At 34.4% G+C, this 20,022-nt stretch overlaps 1 protein-coding gene and 1 long non-coding RNA gene across 7 annotated transcripts; both read right to left on the bottom strand.

Moving 5' to 3' along the window:
* Nucleotides 1-12,173: 12,173 nt before the first annotated feature.
* On the bottom strand, nucleotides 12,174-17,489 carry LOC131602154 (uncharacterized). 6 transcript variants are annotated; one of them, XR_009283947.1, is made up of 10 exons: nucleotides 17,216-17,489; nucleotides 17,004-17,058; nucleotides 16,864-16,920; nucleotides 16,711-16,768; nucleotides 16,505-16,613; nucleotides 16,319-16,376; nucleotides 14,861-14,920; nucleotides 14,184-14,357; nucleotides 12,558-12,659; nucleotides 12,174-12,380 (listed from the first exon to the last, which is right to left on the bottom strand). It is a non-coding gene; the product is annotated as an uncharacterized LOC131602154 (long non-coding RNA). The 6 variants fall into 6 exon arrangements; XR_009283948.1 differs by lacking the exons at nucleotides 16,864-16,920; nucleotides 17,004-17,058; nucleotides 17,216-17,489 and adding an exon at nucleotides 14,573-14,708 and having other exon boundaries at nucleotides 16,711-16,856; XR_009283949.1 differs by lacking the exons at nucleotides 16,864-16,920; nucleotides 17,004-17,058; nucleotides 17,216-17,489 and adding an exon at nucleotides 14,682-14,708 and having other exon boundaries at nucleotides 16,711-16,856.
* Nucleotides 17,490-19,191: 1,702 nt separating this feature from the next.
* On the bottom strand, nucleotides 19,192-19,636 carry LOC131602151 (auxin-induced protein 15A-like). The gene has a single exon (XM_058874167.1). The coding sequence runs from the start codon at nucleotides 19,547-19,549 to the stop codon at nucleotides 19,214-19,216; it is 336 nt and encodes a 111-aa protein (XP_058730150.1). The 5' UTR covers nucleotides 19,550-19,636; the 3' UTR covers nucleotides 19,192-19,213.
* Nucleotides 19,637-20,022: the final 386 nt, after the last annotated feature.

Raw genomic sequence — 20,022 nt, 5'->3', positions numbered from 1 at the left:
GCCATGTTATTAGAGTTATCTTTAAAGAAATTTCTAGTTCTTACCTGATCAGAGGTGTCTCCTATTATTTGTTCATGAGGATGATCAGTTACACTTTTCCATCCTTTTGGAGGATTTGTTGTAGGTTATTCAGAGTTGTTTTTAGCTTCTTGGATAATGTTCATAGTGTTGCTTGTATCTATTGGTTGAGTGTTAGGAATTGCTTCTAAATCGGTTACTTCATCCTCGTGAGAATTTTCTAAAGCTGCAACATTTAGTTCATCAAACATAACATGCATGCTTTCTTCTACACATTGATTTTTCAAATTGTAAATTCGGTAACCTTTTGATGTTGAGGAATAACCAAGAAAGATGCCTTTGTCAGATTTTGAATCAAATTTTCCTAGAGAATCTTTGTTGTTAAGAATATAGCAATAGCATCCAAAGATATGAAAATATGAAATATTTGGAGTTCTATTTTTCCATAGTTCATAAGGAGTTTTCTTCAAAATTTTCCTTATGGTTACTCTATTTAAAACATAGCAAGAAGTATTGATAGCTTCAGCCCAGAAATATTTTTCAACATTTGATTCATTTATCATAGTTCTAGCCATTTCTTGTAAAGTTCTATTTTTCCTTTCTACAACACCATTTTGTTGAGGTGTTCTTGGACAGGAGAAATTGTGAGATATACCATTTTCATCAAAGAAGGTTTTAAAGGAAATATTTTCAAATTCTCCTCCATGATCACTTCTTACAGCAACAATATTTGAGTTTCTTTCATTTTGAACTTTTTTGCAAAAGATTTTGAATGCTTCAAAAGAGTCATCTTTATTTTTTAAGAAAAGTACCCATGTGTACCTTGAGAAATCATCAACAATGACAAAGCCATATCTTTTTCCACTTAGACTTGAAGTTTTTACAGGACCAAATAAATCAATATGAAGGAGTTCCAAAGGTTTGTGTGTTGACACAATATTTTTTGAATGAAAACTACTTTTGACCTGTTTGCCTTTTATGCAAGCTTCACAAATTGAGTCTTTTTCAAAATTGAGTTTGGGAAGACCTCTAACAAGATCTAATTTTGAAAGTGTTGAAATATTTTTCATACTTGTATGACCACATCTTCTGTGCCATAGCCACTTATCCTTTTCCCTATATAAAAGGCAAGATTCAGATGAAAGATCATCTAAATAAAATGTGTAAAGATTTTTGTGCCTTTTTCCTAGAAAAAGAATTTTGTCAGAAGATGGGATTTTTACAATGCATGAATTTTGATTAAAACCAACTTCATAGCCATCATCACATAGTTGACTAATGCTAAGAAGATTGTGTTTTAATCCTTCCACATATTGCACATTGTTTATAAAGATATTACCTTTTTTACCTATGGAACCAATACCTTTGATTTTTGCTTTATCATTGTTTCCAAAGGTTACAGTTCCTCCTTCTTTATTTTTGAAAGAGACAAAACTTTCCCTATCTCCAGTCATATGTCTTGAGCAGCCACTGTCCAAGTACCAAGGCTTTTTCTTGAGGGTCAGAAGACATTCCTGCATTATGTGTTAGTAATTTTTTAGGTACCCATATTTCTTTGGGTCCTTTGTTGTTAGAAATATGATCATTTGATATATTGGTTTTCTTTTTGAAATAACAATGTTTTTCAAGATGATTGGTTTTCTTGCAATAACAACATTTTGGTTTGATAATGTTTTTCTCCTGTAAAATAGTTTTTTCTTTTGTTTGAGTCTTGGTTCTATTTTTATTTGGAAGAAAAAAGTTCTCATAAATCATTTGATTTTCAGATTGTTTAAATCCTAATCCAGCTTTATCAAAGACCCCTGATTGAGATCCCATTATTTTTTGAAATGTTTCAGTAGATTTTACAAAGGAGGTTATATCTTTGGTGAGAGTTTCTACTTGATTTTCAAGACTTTCAATTTTATCTTGATTGTTAAGAGGTTTGATTTTTTCATTAATAACTTTCTGATGTAATGACAAATAAGAATATGCCTTTTGTAACTCCTTAATGGTTTCTAAATGTTTTAAGTTGGATTTTATTAGATCTTCTTTTTCAGTTTTAAGAGTATGAATTTGTTCTTTTTGAAATAAGCATTTTTGAGTTAAGATATTTGAATCTTCTAATAGGTTGTCAAATAAAATTCCTATTTCTTTGCAAGTATAACAGGAGTTTAGTGTACTTACCTCTTCAGAATCGGAGTTAGTCATCAGACATAGGTTAGATTCCTCATCTTCAGCTTCAGAGTTAGAGTTCTCTGAGTCATCCCATTGTGCAAGCATAGATTTCTTTTTAGAGGAAAAATTCCTATGAGTTTTGAGTGGGCATTCTGTTTTGAAGTGTCCAAGTTTGTTGCATCCATAACATGTAATCTTGCTTTTATCAATCTCAGGTATCTGGTAATCTTTCCTGGGTTGAAATGACTTTCTGTTTTGATTTCTTTTTAAAATCATTTGTTGAATTCTTCAAGAGATTAAAGCCAAATCATTTTCATCCTCAAATAGAAATCCGGTCTCTTCTTCAGTTATTCCTTGTGAGGTGGAGATTTGAGATGCAGAATTATGAGAGGTTTTAAGAGCTATCATTTTACCTTTTCTTTGTGGTTTATCTTCATTGAGGATACTTTCATGAGCACGAAGAGATCCTATAAGTTCTTCAACTTGTAGAATCTTTAGATCTTTTGCTTGTGAGATAGCTGTTACCATAGGTCTCCAAATCTTTGGGAGACATCTTAGAATTTTTCTAATTCTTTCATGAGCAGAATAAGCTTTTCCCAGTGATCTTAGTTCATTGACAATTATAGTGAATCTAGAGAACATTTCATCTATGGTTTCTTCTTCCTTCATCTCAAAGGTTTCAAATTTCCTGACTCCTAGATCAATTCTTTCTTCTTTAACATGATTTGTTCCTTCATGATGTATTTTGAGAGCATCCCAGATTTCTTTGGCAGTTGTGCATTCTTCTATCCGGTCGTATTCTTCCATGCTAAGAGCACATGATAATATAAATTGAGCTTTAGAGTTTAGTAGTACCTTGTCGTTTTCTTCTTTTGTCCATTGTGACTGAATTTTTGGAACTGACGCAACTGTGTCTGTTGCAGTAATCATTGGTGTGTAGTTGCCATTTTCAACCACAGACCACATGTTGTTATCTTGAGATAGTAGAAACAATCTCATCTTACCTTTCCAGTAGTAGTAGTCAGAACCATTAAAGTAAGGAGGCCTATGTGATGATCCTCCTTCAGCTATAAACTTTGTATCAGCCATTTCCTGTTTGATCGATTAACTCTAACACGGTTAAGTGTTCTGTATATTCAGAGCCCGGAGCTCTGATACCAATTGATGGAATAAGGTGTGACACAACAAGGGGGGTTGGATTGTGTCCCTTTTAAAATTTATCTTAGTATTTAAAAAGGTTGCCTTTAATAAGAAGAAAGTGATTAGTAATGTCTTTAGAGATTTAAATAATTAGTGTTAATGTGTGTGATAAAATATAGTGTATGAATAATATAAGAACAAGACAATAAATAAAGAACACAAGAAAACTTATCCTGGTTCACCAACTTGGCTAGTCCAGTCCCCACACCCTGTGAGATTATCCTTTATCAAATACTTCTTACAATGGCTTTTTCTTCTATGTATTCTTAGCCTCACCAGGCTTACACTTCTGAATGGTATAGCTTACAGATAGCTTACAAAATGATTGGTTTGTATATCTATGATATACTTTGTGATCTTAGTAGGTTTACAATAAGTTCCTAAATACTCTCCATATGGCAGTGAGTATTTAAATATAGAATGTGTATGATAACTCTTAATATATTTTGATCACTATATGGTAGTGAGAGCTAAAGATAATATATAGAGAGTATGATTGCTTTGTGAATAAAGACTTTGGTTTTCTTTGTATGCTTGTGGATATTTTCGGTGCATGAGAATGAAGCATAAGTCTTGTATTTATAGAGCAAAGCAAAGTGAGAAGGAAGTGCCGAGAGTTTCTCATGAGAAGTGCTGGCAGCTTTGGACTTGGTCTTGGCTTGACTTGGTACTGCTGGCCAGTGTTTTAAAAACCGGACCGGACCGGCCGGTCGGACCGGTCAAACCGGGAACCGGCCAGGTAACCGGTCTGGTTCAATAGTCAGATCGGGTATGCCATCAAACCGGTGGGAACCGGTGAAAACCGGCGAAAACCGGAAAAACCGGGAAAATCGGGAAAACCGGAAAACCGGCGGTCTAATTGCTTTTTTTTTTGTTTTTTTTAAAACTTTTTTAAAACTTTTTTTTTTAATTTTTTTTAAACTTTTTTTTTAACATTTCTTTTAAACTTTTTTTTTAATTTTTTTTTAATATATTTAGTAGTGTATTACTTAAATAGCATTCTCACATAGTTTTTTTCGTTAGTGACAAATTAAAAACTTTATTGTCTATTTGTTATCTTTGCTAATAAATTTTCTTAAATAACATAAATATATTAAATTTTATTTGATTTTCTTTTTAAGAGGATCCTATTTTGAATTAAATTTGGTACACATTGGAGATATTTTGTTATAAACTATTCAATTAGATTATGTTGTAATTAGACTTTGTTTGCAATTAGACTTTGTAATTTTTTACTATTTTATTATGTGTGATACCTTTGTTTAAAATTTGAATTTAAGTTATGAAATTGTGAATTTATATATGATATTTTTAAAAAATTTAAAAGCTAGTTATATTTTTTTAGAGACTGAATCATCCGGTTCGACCGGTTTTATACCTATATAATGACAGGTCTATTCATCCGAGTTATCCGGTTTAATCCGGTTTGGTCGTGCGGTTCGACCAGTGACCCAGTGGTTCGACCGATAAACCAGTGACCCAGTACCCTCACCGGTTCGATGACCGGTCCGGTTTTTAAAACACTGCTGCTGACAATCTGCAAGTTCTGACATTTGACCATTTCAACAAAGACTTATTCTTGGCAAAGTAAATCTGGAGGAGTAACTCTGGGACGAGTAACTCTGGGGACAAGTAACTCTGGGACGAGTAACTCTGGGACGAGTAACTCTGGAACACGTAACTCTGGGACTAGTAACTCTGGGACGAGTAACTCTGGAACACGTAACTCTGGGACTAGTAACTCTGGGACCATGATTCTGGAGAGTAACTCTGGGGCCATAATTCTGGAGAGTAACTCTGGGACTGTCATTCTGAAGAGTAACTCTGGGACCATAATTCTGGTGAGTAACTCTGGGACTGTCATTCTGAAGAGTAACTCTGGGACCATAATTCTGAAGAGTAACTTGTTTAACTTCTGAGAATCCATATGTTCTTAAAGCTTTGTTCTTTGTCAGCTCAATCTTGAATCATCATTTTAACTCTTTGTTTGATAGAGACCATAAATTATTTAGATGATTAATTGATGAAATCACTTTGGAGTTTCTTTAGATAAAATAGTTTGTAATATTCAAAACATTAACAAAATATGTTTCAACAGTAACTTGTTTCAACTGCGGAGAAGAGGGCCATATTAGTCCTAAGTGTCCTAAGCCGAGGAAGAATCAAGCTGGTGGTAAGGTGTTCGCCTTATTTGGTTCCGAGACTACTCCAGAAGATCGGTTAATTAAAGGTACGTGTTTTATTCATGGCACTCATTTAATTGCAATTATAGATACTGGGGCAACTCACTCGTTTATTTCGTTGGATTGTGCTAAACGACTGAACTTGGAAATATCTGATATTAATGGAAGTATGATCATTGACACTCCTGCGTTGGGTTCAGTGACTACTTTGTTTGCTTGTTTGAACTGTCCAATTGATATTTTTGGTAGAGAATTCGGAATGGATTTAGTGTGCCTTCCGTTGGAGAAACTCGATGTTATTTTGGGAATGAATTGGTTACAATTCAATCGAGTTCATATCAATTTTTTCTCGAAGATGGTTATTTTTCCTGAAGATGAAAGTGTAGAAGGTTTGGCGATGACCGCTAGGCAGATAAAAGAAGCAGTTAAGGACGGGGCTGCCGTGTTTATGTTGATTGCATCCATGGAAGTGAAAGGGAAGGTAGTGAGAAGTGAATTACCAGTAGTATGCGACTTTCCCGAAGTCTTTCCAGAAGATGTTAGAGAATTGCCACCTGAGAGAGAAGTGGAATTTGCTATTGAGTTAATTCCTGGGACTAATCATGTGTCGATGGCACTGTATCGTATGTCGGCATCTGAATTGACTGAATTGAAGAGTCAATTGGAAGAGTTACTTGAGAAGGAATTTATTCGTCCTAGTGTTTCACCGTGGGTGCACCGGTATTACTAGTAAAGAAGAAAGAAGGCTCGATGAGGTTATGTGTGGATTATAGACAGTTGAATAAAGTTACTATCAAAAATCGGTATCTGTTGCCGAGGATCGATGATCTAATGGATCAACTGGTTGGGGCGTGCGTGTTCAGTAAGATTGACTTGAGGTCGGGATATCATCAGATTCGTGTGAAGACTGACGATATTCAGAAGACTGCATTTAGAACGAGGTATGGTCATTACGAATACACTGTGATGCCGTTTGGAGTTACGAATGCACCTGGTGTTTTTATGGAATATATGAATAGGATTTTTCATCCCTATCTTGACCAGTTCGTAGTAGTATTTATCGATGATATTTTAATATATTCTAAGAATGAAGAAGAGCATGCAGATCATCTTAGAGTGGTATTGGAACTATTGAAGGAAAAGAAACTTTATGCGAAACTGTCAAAGTGTGAGTTCTGGTTAAATGAAGTAAGCTTTCTTGGGCATGTTATTTCTAAGGATGGTACTGCCGTTGACCCAACAAAAGTAGAAGCAGTGCCTCAGTGGGAAGCTCCGAAGTCAGTTTCTGAAATCCGTAGTTTCCTTGGTCTTGCGGGTTACTATAGAAAGTTCATTGAAGGTTTTTCAAAGTTAGCGTTGCCGTTAACTAAGTTGACTAGGAAGGGTCAAGCGTTCATCTGGGATTCGAAATGTGAAGAAGGATTCCAAGAGCTGAAGAGGAGGCTGACTAATGCGTCGATCTTGATTTTGCCGAACCCGGCGGAATCTTTGGTTGTGTATTGTGATGCTTCATTAATGGGATTAGGAGGTGTGCTAATGGAGAATCAACAGGTAGTCGCTTATGCGTCGAGACAACTCAAAGTGCATGAGAAGAATTATCCGAATCACGACTTAGAGTTGGCAACAGTTGTATTTGTGTTGAAGCTGTGGAGGCATTATCTATATGGTTCAAGGTTTGAAGTATTTAGTGATCACAAGAGTCTGAAGTATCTCTTTGATCAAAAAGAGCTAAATATGAGACAAAGAAGACGGTTAGAATTTCTCAAGGATTATGATTTTGAACTGAATTATCATCCGGGTAAAGCAAATGTTGTTGCCGATGCATTGAGTAGGAAGTCCCTGCATATGTCTATGCTTATGGTAAGAGAATTGGATTTAATTGAGCAATTCAGAGATTTGAGTTTAGTATGTGAAGACACTCCTACCAGTGTTAAATTGGGTATGCTGAGGCTGACTAGTGGTATTCTTGAGGAAATTCGAGAGGGTCAGAAGACTGATGTAGAGTTGGTTGATAAGTTGACTCTGATTAACCAAGATAAAGGAGGTGAATTCAGAATCGACGAGAACGGTATAATGAGGTTTGGTAATCGTGTTTGTGTTCCTGATGTTGCCGAATTGAGAAGAAGCATTCTTGAGGAGGGACATCGTAGCGGATTAAGTATTCATCCTAGTGCTACCAAGATGTATCATGACTTAAAGAAGTTGTTCTGGTGGCCTGGAATGAAAAAGGAAATAGCTGAATTTGTTTATGCTTGTTTGACTTGCCAGAAGTCGAATATTGAACATCAGAAGCCGTATGGAGCTATGCAACCGTTATTTATTCCGGAATGGAAGTGGGATAGTATATCTATGGATTTTGTTTTTGGTTTGTCAAGGACGGTGAAGAATTGTGAAGCTATTTGGGTTATTGTGGACAGGTTGACGAAGTCTGCTCACTTTATACCAATGAGAATGGATTACCCGATGGAGAAGCTGGCTCAATTGTATATAGAGAAGATAGTGAGTTTACATGGTATTCCTTCGAGTATCGTGTCAGATAGAGATCCAAGGTTTACATCCAGATTCTGGGAAGGTTTGCAGAAGGCTTTGGGTACTAAGCTGAGATTGAGTTCTGCTTATCATCCGCAGACTGATGGTCTGACTGAAAGGACAATTCAGTCATTGGAAGATTTGTTAAGTGCTAGTGTATTGGAAAAAGGTGGTGCATGGGATAGTTATTTGCCGTTGATTGAATTTACCTACAACAATAGTTTTCATTCGAGCATTGGTATGGCTCCATTTGAAGCTTTGTATGGTAGAAGATGTAGAACACCTTTGTGTTGGTATGAATCGGGTGAGAGTACGGTGATTGGACCAGAAATTGTACAAGAGACCTCAGAGAAGATTAAATTGATTCAAGAGAAGATGAAGGCTTCTCAGAGTCGCCAAAAAAGCTACCATGATAAAAGACGAAGGACACTTGAATTTCAAGAAGGAGATCATGTGTTCTTGAGGGTGACTCCTACAACAGGTGTTGGTAGAGCACTGAAATCAAGGAAGTTGACTCCGCGTTTCATTGGTCCGTATCAGATTACAGAAAGGATTGGAGAGGTAGCTTATCGTATTGCGTTGCCACCAACGCTTGCGAATTTGCATGATGTATTCCACGTGTCGCAGTTGAGGAAATACATTGCGGATCCATCTCATGTAATCCAGGTAGATGATGTACAGGTGAAGGATAACATGTCAGTTGAAGCTTTGCCTATGAGGATTGAAGATCGAGAGCTGAAACAATTGCGTGGCAAAGAGATAGCACTGGTCAAAGTAGCTTGGGGAGGACCAGCAGATGGGAATGTGACTTGGGAACTGGAAAGTCAGATGAAGGATTCCTATCCAGAGTTATTTGCCTAAGGTATGTTTTCGAGGACGAAAACTCTTTTAGTGGGGGAGAGTTATAACACCCCATATTTTCATAATTTAATTTTAAATTTTATTTAATTGAATTATGGAGAATTATTTAGAATTATTTGGAATTATTGAGAGCTATGGAGAAATTAAGCAAATGGGCTTAAGTCGTGATTAGTAAAGAGGGGGGTGTATTGGTAGGCCCTATTACTAATTAAAATAGTTTTATTTTATTTTTCACAAAATAGAGGAATTGTGGGAAAGAGGAATAGAACTAAGGAGAATAGAAAAACTTGAACGTAAAAAGAGAAGAGGAGCGGAGAAGTGCGACAAGAGGAAGAGCGAAGAATCAACCTTCAGGTAAGGGGGGACTCTTCCGTTTATCTTCTATTATGGGGTTATAGGTAGTATGATAGTATTGATCATGTTAATCGTACTAATTGAGTTATGCTTAGGTTGTAGAAATGTTAGGTTTTGGGAGAATTGATTGGTAATGATTGTGTTGATCATGTATGGTGTTAATTAGATGATTTAAATGTATTATAATGTGTTATAATATGTGTTTGTTTCACTGTATGCGAAATCTGGTTGGAATAGGATTGGTTTGGTAATGACTTGGTGAAGGAAGGGCAAAATCGCAGGCTGTTTTCTGCGATTCGGAGTTCTGGAAATCGCCAGTTCGCGCCGCGTCCAGGAGTTGGCGTCGCGAACTGCTTGGCAGAAAGCCAGGAAGTTTGGTTGTGTTCAGTACGCGCGGCGAACCTTCATTTGCGCCGCGAAGGCGTAGTTCCTATTCGTTCCGCGCCGCGAACCTTCGTTTGCGCTGCGAAGGCGTAGTTCCTATTCGTTCCGTGCCGCGAACTGTGTGTGGCGCCGCGTGCTGTTGGCTGTTGGCGACAGGCCGTTTTTGAAAAGTTTAAAGAGGTGTAACTTTTAAACCGTAAGCCGGATTTTGGAGCCGTTTCGAGTATATTGAAGTTAATCAAATAATTTATATAATAAAATGGTGTTTTGAGTTGTGACACGAATTATTTTAAAACACTCGATTTTATTTGGTTGTGGTGGTTTATGCTTATAGGTACACTAATGAATGTTTTACCTGTATGATGTTGTGGTTGTAACCGGTGTTTGTTATACACGTATCGTTGGTATAAAATATGTGTTTTACTATGGTTGAGGAATAGCATGATTGTGTGTGGCTATTTATTATGGTAATTGATGATTATGATATTTGGTCGATTTATGTGGGTAATGAGCATGTTATGGTTGATGCATGCATTCATAATCATTATGTGGCTGGTCCTTGACGATGGTGGATCAGTGGTAGCTAATTCCCATTGTGTGGAATTAGTGAGTGGGTGTTACCGTATCCTTGACGATGGTGGGTCGGTGAGTTGGGTTATCCCAGATTTTGGTACCACATGCATGTAGTTGCATTGCATTAGGCTGTTTGTGCTATTATAACATGAATGAAAGATTATCCAATGTTATAATATGTGTTGATTGGTTGTTTGCTTACTGATTGTATGGTTTGAATCTGATCGTAACTGTGATTGGGTGAATGGCATGTGAAATGATATTTTATTATCTATATCTTATAACATTAGTTAAATGTGAATGAGACTCACCCTTACTGTTGTTATTTTTCAGATTGAGGAGTAGCTCTTGTACTTGACGAGGATTAGCTCGTCAAGTAGTTCATTAGAGTCAGTCGGGTCTGTGTCATGCTCTGGTCGTGTAACACTGGGGACGTTGTTTAGAGTTATTTGTTGAACTCTTTTTATTTCAGTATTTTATTATGGTGGTGTTTTAAGTCTATGACTTTGGATGTTGCATTGTTCAGATGTTAAATATATTTCCGCTGTGTTAACATGACGATCTGAATGATATTGGGTTTAACGTTCTCTTTTATGGCATGACATGAGTATTATTTTGATTATATGAAAGTTGTAATGCCCTTTTCATGTTTACTCTGATTACTGTTTAAATAATTATGCGGGGTATTAGAAGGGTGTTACACTATACATCTATTATTCTAGTTTATATTTAAACATATATACATATATTTTTATATAAATATATTATTTTTAAAAGAATAAAAAGATGATATTTTTTTATAAAAATTAAAAATTAAAAGAGAATTAAAATCTTTAAAGAAATAGAAAGTAAATAGTAACATAATAAAGAGGATTAAAAATAGAAAAAGAAAATAAAAAATATTAGTGAACGAAATTTCGGTCTCTAATTTTTATATATAAAATTAAATTGTATATAAAAATATTTTTTCTTGACCGAATAGGCGGTCACAAAATTTTGCTCTTTAAATCAGTGGCTGATTTATTTTAGTGACCGATTTTGTGACCTCTTAAAATTGACTCATTTTGGTGGCTAATTCGGTCACTATAATGAAATTTTCCGATCATTAAATCGGTCACTAAAAGCAAATTTTCTAGTAGAGGATATTCATGATGGTTGCAGACCCAAACTAACAAAAGTCAACCTCAGTTGAAGTATTGTTGCCAAACCCAAGCATAAGGGAGAAAACCTTACTTCAAACTCCTTGATCCACTAGTACAAAAATGTTAATTTACACCCGTTTTTTAATAAATTTACACCCATTATTTTTAATAAAAATCGGGTGTATATCCACAAGGTGAGAAATGTCTAACGAATTTACACCCGTTATTTTTAACAAAAATCGGGTGTAATTTGGCGTAATTACGTTTTTAATTACACCCTGTTTTAATAAAAATCGGGTGTAATTGGGCGTAATTACGTTTTTAATTACACCCTGTTTTAATAAAAATCGGGTGTAATTGGGCGTAATTACGTTTTAATTACACCCTATTTTAATAAAAATTGGGTGTAAATGGACTTAATTACGTTTTAATTACACCCTGTTTTAATAAAAATCGGGTGCAATTGGGCTTAATTATGTTTTAATTACACCCTATTTTAATAAAAATCAAGTGTAATTGAACTTAATTATGTTTTAATTACACCCTATTTTAATAAAAATCGGGTGTAAATATGTTCTTAATTACCCCTATTTTAGTAAAAATCGGGTGTAAATACGCCATTTATGAATGAACAATTATATCTATTTACACCCTATTTCATATACACTATTTAGTTATATTTCATTTTCAGTCATAATATTGCAAATACTATAAAATCATACACATAAAAATCATATTTTAACTAAGTCAAAATATTTTTTAATATTAACCAAAAAGTATACAAAATCATGTGCAGTCATAATATTTCAAGTACTATAAAATCATACACATAAAAATTATATTTTAACTAAGTCATAACACTTTCTTCATATATAAGTTTTCTTCTTCTTCTTCTTTGGCTTTTGTTTTGGCAACATTTCTATGTCCTTATCCTCTTCTTGCTAGATAGCTGCATCTTTTTCTACATAGTTCACAAAACCTGAAATGCATTGCAAATTTGCAATAATAAAAATCTTGAAAGATTAACACTTCACTTCGAATTAAGCTTATTGTTTCTCACATAGTGAATGATGCAACAGAACTGCAACAATCACATAAAACATACTCAAAGTTCATTAATTCACTTCTCTTTTTTTCAAACCTTTTCAGAACTTACATTGTTAACCTTCTTTGAGAATGTGACTTGTCTGTTGGAATTCTCAAACCTTTTCAACAACCCATGTCAGCACCAAGAATAAAATAGGCTTTGAACGCCAACCTGGATTAGGAAGAAAATAGTTTAGTAGAGCCATTTTTTGTACACTAGGCATCTTACCAAATTGTAAAGATGTGAAAAAATGAGCATTAGATTGACAGAGTTAGAATTTAATGATAATGAATTCAATTACTCAATTATCATCTCTGTGTTTTCAGTTTATTACATTTAAGAACTTATGAAATATACTATATGATTAGTTTTGGTTGCTATAAAAAAATGGACTTTTTAAATGTATCCTGGAAAAGTTAAAAGCAGGAAGATGTTTTTTTTTTTTCATTATGCAAAAGCAGGAACATGTAATAACTCATGATTCCTACCAAGAGCAGATCACATATATTTTCCCTAGGACAAAGGCGAAACATAAATTTGTTATAGTTTTATTTTAAACTTAAATAACTTGACAAGCAAATGCACAATAACAGTGCTAGTAACAAAGTCAATTATTCTACTTATTAACACCCGCCTCATTTCTATGATGTCTATTATTAAGATATCTTTATCTAAAGATTTTAATGGTTAGTACTTATTTAGTAGGCAGTGTAAGTGATAGATAACTTCTCACGAACCACCACATGGTGTTGTCTTATACATTTTCATCAAGAGTCACAAGAATATGGTGCTATTTCAACACTTAGTAATGAGGAATGATAGCTTTATTATCAGTATCTTGTTAGTCAAATATCACCTAAAAGTAGTGCATTAAGAAACACTATATATATGAAGGTTAAGTAGTAGGTTACTAGAATTATTCATGAATAATGAACGTCATCAGTATTGGGAGTTTCAAAATCTAATTATTAAAACTAGTAATGAAAAAAGAAAATAGCAAGTTGTAAGTTCAAGAAAGAATTATTATGCATAAAATAAAGTTATTTATAGTGAAAAAAGTGTGCTCTCAAAAACGAATACTTGGCACTGGCATTTGATTATTGGTCAGACCCTACTATTGAGGTTTCTACTTACATTAAGGCTGCCAAAGTTGACGGCATTGTGACCGATTTTCCAACTACTGGATAAGTGCATACAGATATATCAGTAAGTAAATTCAAATATGTTTAGACTTCTTAATCAATCCAAGCAACTATAAGCTATTTACTCGGTTGCAGCATTAACTATGAAGCTATCTTTCAAAAGCAAAGGATTTGACATATTCAGCATCTAGCAACAGACATAAAAGAAGGCTGACGGATGAGAGTTTGTCCCTTCAGCCATTCAGACTTATCTAGAACAAGAGATGATGATTTGAAAATAGATGCTGAAGAAGAAGCCATAGTTTCACTCACTCACTCACTCACTATAATCTTATCTCCAACAACAACAACCTCTTACCACACAAAACATTCACTACTTTCTCGAGTATACTCTCTTTAATTGAAACTACTTTCTCGGGTATAATCTTATCTTCAAACTCAAATTATAGTTTAACAGAAATTTAACAGTATTTTACAATGTATCAGAGAGAAGCGAAAAAGAGACAATGCAGCATGTGTGATGTCTAGAGCAAGAATCTATAATTGAACTTACGGCTTTTCTCCAAATTCCTCAATCCATGCTTTCCTCTCATAATAGGGGATTTCGTACCGTCCATTTGCAAGACTTCAGAGATGCATACTTGGATCCAGGAACAGTATAACTGGTATTTCAACTTCAACAACACCATGACCCTCGGGGTCGTTTCGAACCCATTCACCTTCATACCTATGAGAAGAAAAAAAATGTGAATATTCGAGCCAAGAAAGAGTTGCATGATGTACTGACATACAAAGATATGATGATAACCACATAAAACATGACCATCTAATGCATTATATCCTCAAAAGGAAAAAGTAACGACTCTTATTCTGCACCAATAGTTTGTATAATCTGCGGTTTTCCAATTCAAAGACAGTTATTCAACTGAGAATTTGTCTCACTTTAATCAAGTTCTGTTACTTATTTTCAGATGTCGGTCATTTAAATAATAACTCTTTGTTATGCATCGGTCATTTAAATAGGAAGACTAGCCAATCTAAGTGCTGCAACCGTGTTAGCTCCGGACGATATGCCAACCTAGAAAAAAAGTTAAACTATCAAACTTCCAATTGCAATTCGCAAACAGTTTGTTGCAATTTATTTAAGAATCATGTATCCAATGTATAAAGATTGAAGTTTTCTCCGGCATTTTTTGTTTTAAGTGTAGGAAATTGACATTTCAAGATTACCATGAGTCTTTCTTTTACGGCCAATGTCCTAGCCATGTTAACTGCATCTTCACTGCTAACCTACAACAATGTAAGTTTGTGACAAGTTAGAAAAAACACGGTTTTCAAACTAAATCTCTATGTAAAAGAAAGTAATCTTCATAGACTCAAACTGAGATAATAATTAGATATGGAATAAAATATTTCTATTTCATTTAGGATGTATATACATTGACTATGATATTAAAAAAGACGAAACACTCACAACTGCTAATAAAAGCACTCCTGCTACATCGCACTATATGAATTCTGGGAGTGATATATTCATTAACACTAACTTAGTTGGTAGATTAAAGAGAAAAATGAATGACAAGAAAAGTGGTCCACTAGTGGTGCAGCTGCACTTAGTCCTTATCACTTTCTAAACATGTAGCTATCATCATTTTCAGTACTCTCTCCCATTCTTTCCCCAACCAGAGATGAATGGAGTTACTCATCTCACTCCCCGATGTTAGGACCCCATGTGTTGCAGGTGCAGAACCTAACCATAAGATCAGACCAATTTTTTCTATGATTTTGACATGTCGCTCTCTGTTACTCAGACTTGTGATGTGCTTGTTGCCGTAGTTGCTTTATTTCAATTATATATATTCTTTACCCAAATTCTACCTCATAATATTACCTGTAGTAAACTAGTAATGTGATAATATTATTCTTATTCCCCCCTCATAACAACAAACAAGCATGATACTGGCTTTGGACATACTGATCAATCCCTCAAATTGATATTACACACACACAAAAATAATAGTTTACTACTCACTCTGTAGCCAATGATCAATGCTAATTAAAATTTATTTTCGACCAGAGATTAGTAAAAGGTTTACTACTCACTCTGTAGCCAATGATGACAAGAAAAAAACTATTAATACCCAAAATCAAATTACAAAGAGATTCTTTTCCTTGATGCCTTGTCAAGCCACAAGATGCTCTAAGAAATGAAAGTAGATATTCTAAGTGGCACATGATAGGACTGATATATTGCAGCATTCCCACAATGGATACAAAGGAAGAAGCAACAATGACAGAGTAGTTTATCATTCAATAACAGGGCCATACACACGGAAGACGCAGAGAATAAGTGTAGGACTTTTGTACAAATTAAGGTCGAGAGTGGGTTTAGAAGTCAATAATATTCCATGGACTAACCACGTAGAATATGAGGGGAAATCAGAGGATGCAGGATGCAGAATCTGACATGCTTAGAAATTAATTAGGTTATATAAAAGCACCATAACCCTATAAACATAATTATTATAATTGATAATAGTATAAAAAATTGTGACAACCAGAGCACAAGATCAGCAGACTAAAAAGATTCTGCATAAATTACACGGGAAAACAGTAGAGTTCAACTTCAAATTAGTTGATTAATACTAAAAGCCAGTATGCTTACAAGATCGGTCACATGAAACTTACAGTTCCTAATAAGGATGATGCAACAGACGCCTTCCGTGTCCTCGAAAACAAGGAGTTCCTGCTCAAAACAACATTAAATTAAACATAACAATAAACCATGAACATAAGTATGTAATATATATGTAGCATTGCTTGAAAAAATAAGTAATTGAACACAGAAAAGTCGAAAACTCTAAAGAGTTATACCTCGGTGGAGCAAGAGGCGGACACGGCCGGGATTTAACACTCCTTGCTTCATTGGAAAACCTTGCTTGTCACACCCTCCAGTAATTTGGAAAGCATAGCCTTTAAATTCCTATTTGTAACACAATCATAAACAAAGGATAATTAGTAACAATAATCAACACAAATTTCATGAAAGTTCCTAAATTGATTTCCGGATTCAACCATACCTCTCCCAAAGCATCACCATTAACCTCTTGAGAGATCCTCTTGTCCCAAAAAGCACGACTGGAATTCACAACACAATTTAGTTAACAGAATAACAAATCTTGTGAATAGAAACAACATAAAAAGTGAAATAGGGGAAGCAATTATAGCTTCACGTCATCATAGATTTCCAGCTTCTTCTAGAATCCACTGGTGGGATTTGCAACGTTGAACTGCAAAAACGAATTGAATATGGTTCAGTGGAAATAGAAATAAATCAAAATATGACGGAAATGTTAGGGTTTGAGAGAAGAACCTTCATGGGGAAGTGTGGATTTGGATCTCAGCGTCTTCGTTTCGCGTCACGGCGACTGAGATAAAGGAAGACATAAATTAGGGTTTTTTGAGTACTCCCTCATCAAAACCATAACAGTTCGGTGAAAAACATTCTTCATATCAAATCTCTATCATCTCGTCGCAATGAAACGAAACTAGAGTTTGAAATTAAGCGGAGGTTTTGATGCTAACCTCGTGTGACGGTGCAGTAGGATGATGTGTGGGACCTTCGTGCTCTTCTTCTTCGACGACTGGATTGACCGGAACCGCCATGCGCTTCGACGACTGGATTGCTACCTCGATTAGACTTCAGACACCAAAACTCTGCAACTTGCTCGTTCTTCGCCTCCATTGATGAATGAGGGTCTAAGGTTACGATTGGATTTGGAGGAGAAGGAGGTAAATCTCACAAGTCTAGGTTTAGACGATAATGTAATCGAAGAATTGATTGAATTTTGGTTTTGTATATTTTAATAAATTATGTTATTAAAGAGTTTTAGTATTGCCACATAATTATATATAGACCCATTAATATTGCAACATAGATTATATTTAGACCCATTAATATTGCCACATAGATTATATATTTTAAGTTATAAAATTAAACAATTTTTTTGTTTACATACAATTACACCCGTTTTTTAGTTTAAAAGGAGTAATTGAAATTTTATTATAATAAATTTTTTAATTTAAACCCGTTTTTAGAAAAAAGGGTGTATATTATAACCAGATAATACAAAAGTGACATTCTATTTACAAAATTGCCACCAAAAATTCTCAATTACACCCGTTTTTAGTAAATCGGGTGTAAAATTTAAAATTATATTGTATTATTTGTACTAGTGATCTCACGCCTTGGATGTTTATTTGATGAATGAATGCAAAGTTATGTTAATGTCCTAATGAATGTATGCCGATGAAATGAGAAACAAATCAAATAAGAGTAGAAGGGTAGGACAAATTTAAAGTTTTACATGTAGCAAGTCCTACCACAATGAATGCAAATCTTGAACATTGAAGTGTCATGCAAAAAATTGGAATTACTTAACTTAGAATTGAACTTCTTGAGTCCTACAATATTTATTAGGCTTCTGAATTACGAATGGGAGCAAGATTTCCTTGTTTCATGTTGAAGAAACATTGCGAAAAACTTGTTCATAGTTGGCAATGGATTCATGATTAGAATTTGTGACCTAAAAACAATAAAGTTTTTATTTAAACTAGTTAAAATCTGATAGCATACAAAAGTTCATAATTTTTCCCTTTCTCCTGCGGATACCGGTCGGTTAACACCAAAAAAAAAATTCATAATTTTTTATTGCATGTCTCATAGCTTCACATTGACAATGAATTCGATAAGTACGATTAGGGATTGATCTAATTCTTCCAAAAGAACTTTCAAAGTAGAGTTGGAATCAGTGACTGGCTTGGAATGTTGTTTAAGAAAATATTTCTTTCAAATCGTTCCAAACATCAATTGTATTTTTCATGAACACGATAGATTGTGCAATTGATTCTAAAACAAAATTGAGTAACCACCACGAATGTATTATCATGTTCCATCTACAAACTCAAGCTTCATTTTGATACCAAGAGCATGATACATGAATCAGGCCTATGAATGATATAGTTGAAGCCTTCAAAAATTGATGTAACTTTGACTAATGAAGGTCCATCATTTGGATGAACATAGTAATGATTACTTTGATTCAATTGTACATCAATGAGAGTTATACAACGAGACATTGATGAAGGTGAAACATAAAAGGATAAGAGAAGAAGATGAAAATACAGGTAGATCGAACATGAATATGATACTATGTTCGAACATTGAGTTCATCATGATCATGAAAAAGGAAAGAGAGAATTGAAATTGAAGCAATCAGTTGCGTTATTGAAGTTAACTTTAAATGATACATACATTTGTCATATATAATAAGCTATAAAACTGTTCTAATAAACTGTAACTAACCAAGCAAATTAGCTCTAACTAACTAGTTCTCAAAATAGTAACTTCCTAACTGTTCTAATAAACTGTAACTTACCAAGCAAATTAGCTCTATGCTTTACTCTTCGAACAATTCACTTCAAAACAGTGAAATATATATATGTTATTTTTTCTCTAACAAACCATATTCATGAAGTACAATTAGTGAATTAAGCTGACAAAAAGTGAGAGTAACAAAATAATTACGAGCCATTGAAACAAGAAATGAGAGTAACAAAATAACGAATAGGGCATGGAATAACAATGTTTCCCATTGGGTGTTCAAAACCAAACTCTTCCTCAGCAAGACTCAACAAGGCCTGAAACATAGGTTGCTTCAAGTAAGATATAGGGACCACAAACCGCCTCATATATTCATCATCCTTATCACCTACATACACAGCAAAATGTCCTCTTGGAACATCAACTATTTTCTTCCAAACCTGTCCTGAAAAATGGCGCTTTGAGCACCGTTGAGATCGTAGTCGTAACTTTTGCTTTGCATGTTGAATTATCTTCAGAAGCAGAAGAAAACCCATGCTTGAATTGAACCCTAATAATCAGTTTCTAATTGTCAAAAAGTTAAAACATGCATGCTAGCTATGAGCCATATGCATGGTATTAACAATTCTATTATAGGGTTTATTATTTTTTCATGATGAATTATTGCATGCATGTATATATAATATATACCACACACATGACTTTGAATTTTTATATAAAAATGTAGCATACTAGTTTGATCATGTACAGGTCCAACTTGGATTAAATATTGATTCAACTGTGCACCGCTTTCTGATGTGTTTTCTTGAATTGACTACATTGTTGACGTCAGTGGTTTGATTTGATGAATCAATGAAGATGATTTCGTCAATTGTTTCTAGTTATTCGTTCCCTATTTGCCTATTGTTACCTACATCTTATTTATTAATATTATTATTAGTATATTATCTTAAAAATTCTACCTTAGATTTAACATGCAACGACATTGCACATATGTAATGTCTTTAAT

This window comes from Vicia villosa, linkage group LG5 (genome assembly GCF_029867415.1).
Source record: "Vicia villosa cultivar HV-30 ecotype Madison, WI linkage group LG5, Vvil1.0, whole genome shotgun sequence".
NCBI classification, from domain to species: Eukaryota; Viridiplantae; Streptophyta; class Magnoliopsida; order Fabales; family Fabaceae; genus Vicia; species Vicia villosa.
This window is presented reverse-complemented; position numbering and strand designations above follow the sequence as displayed.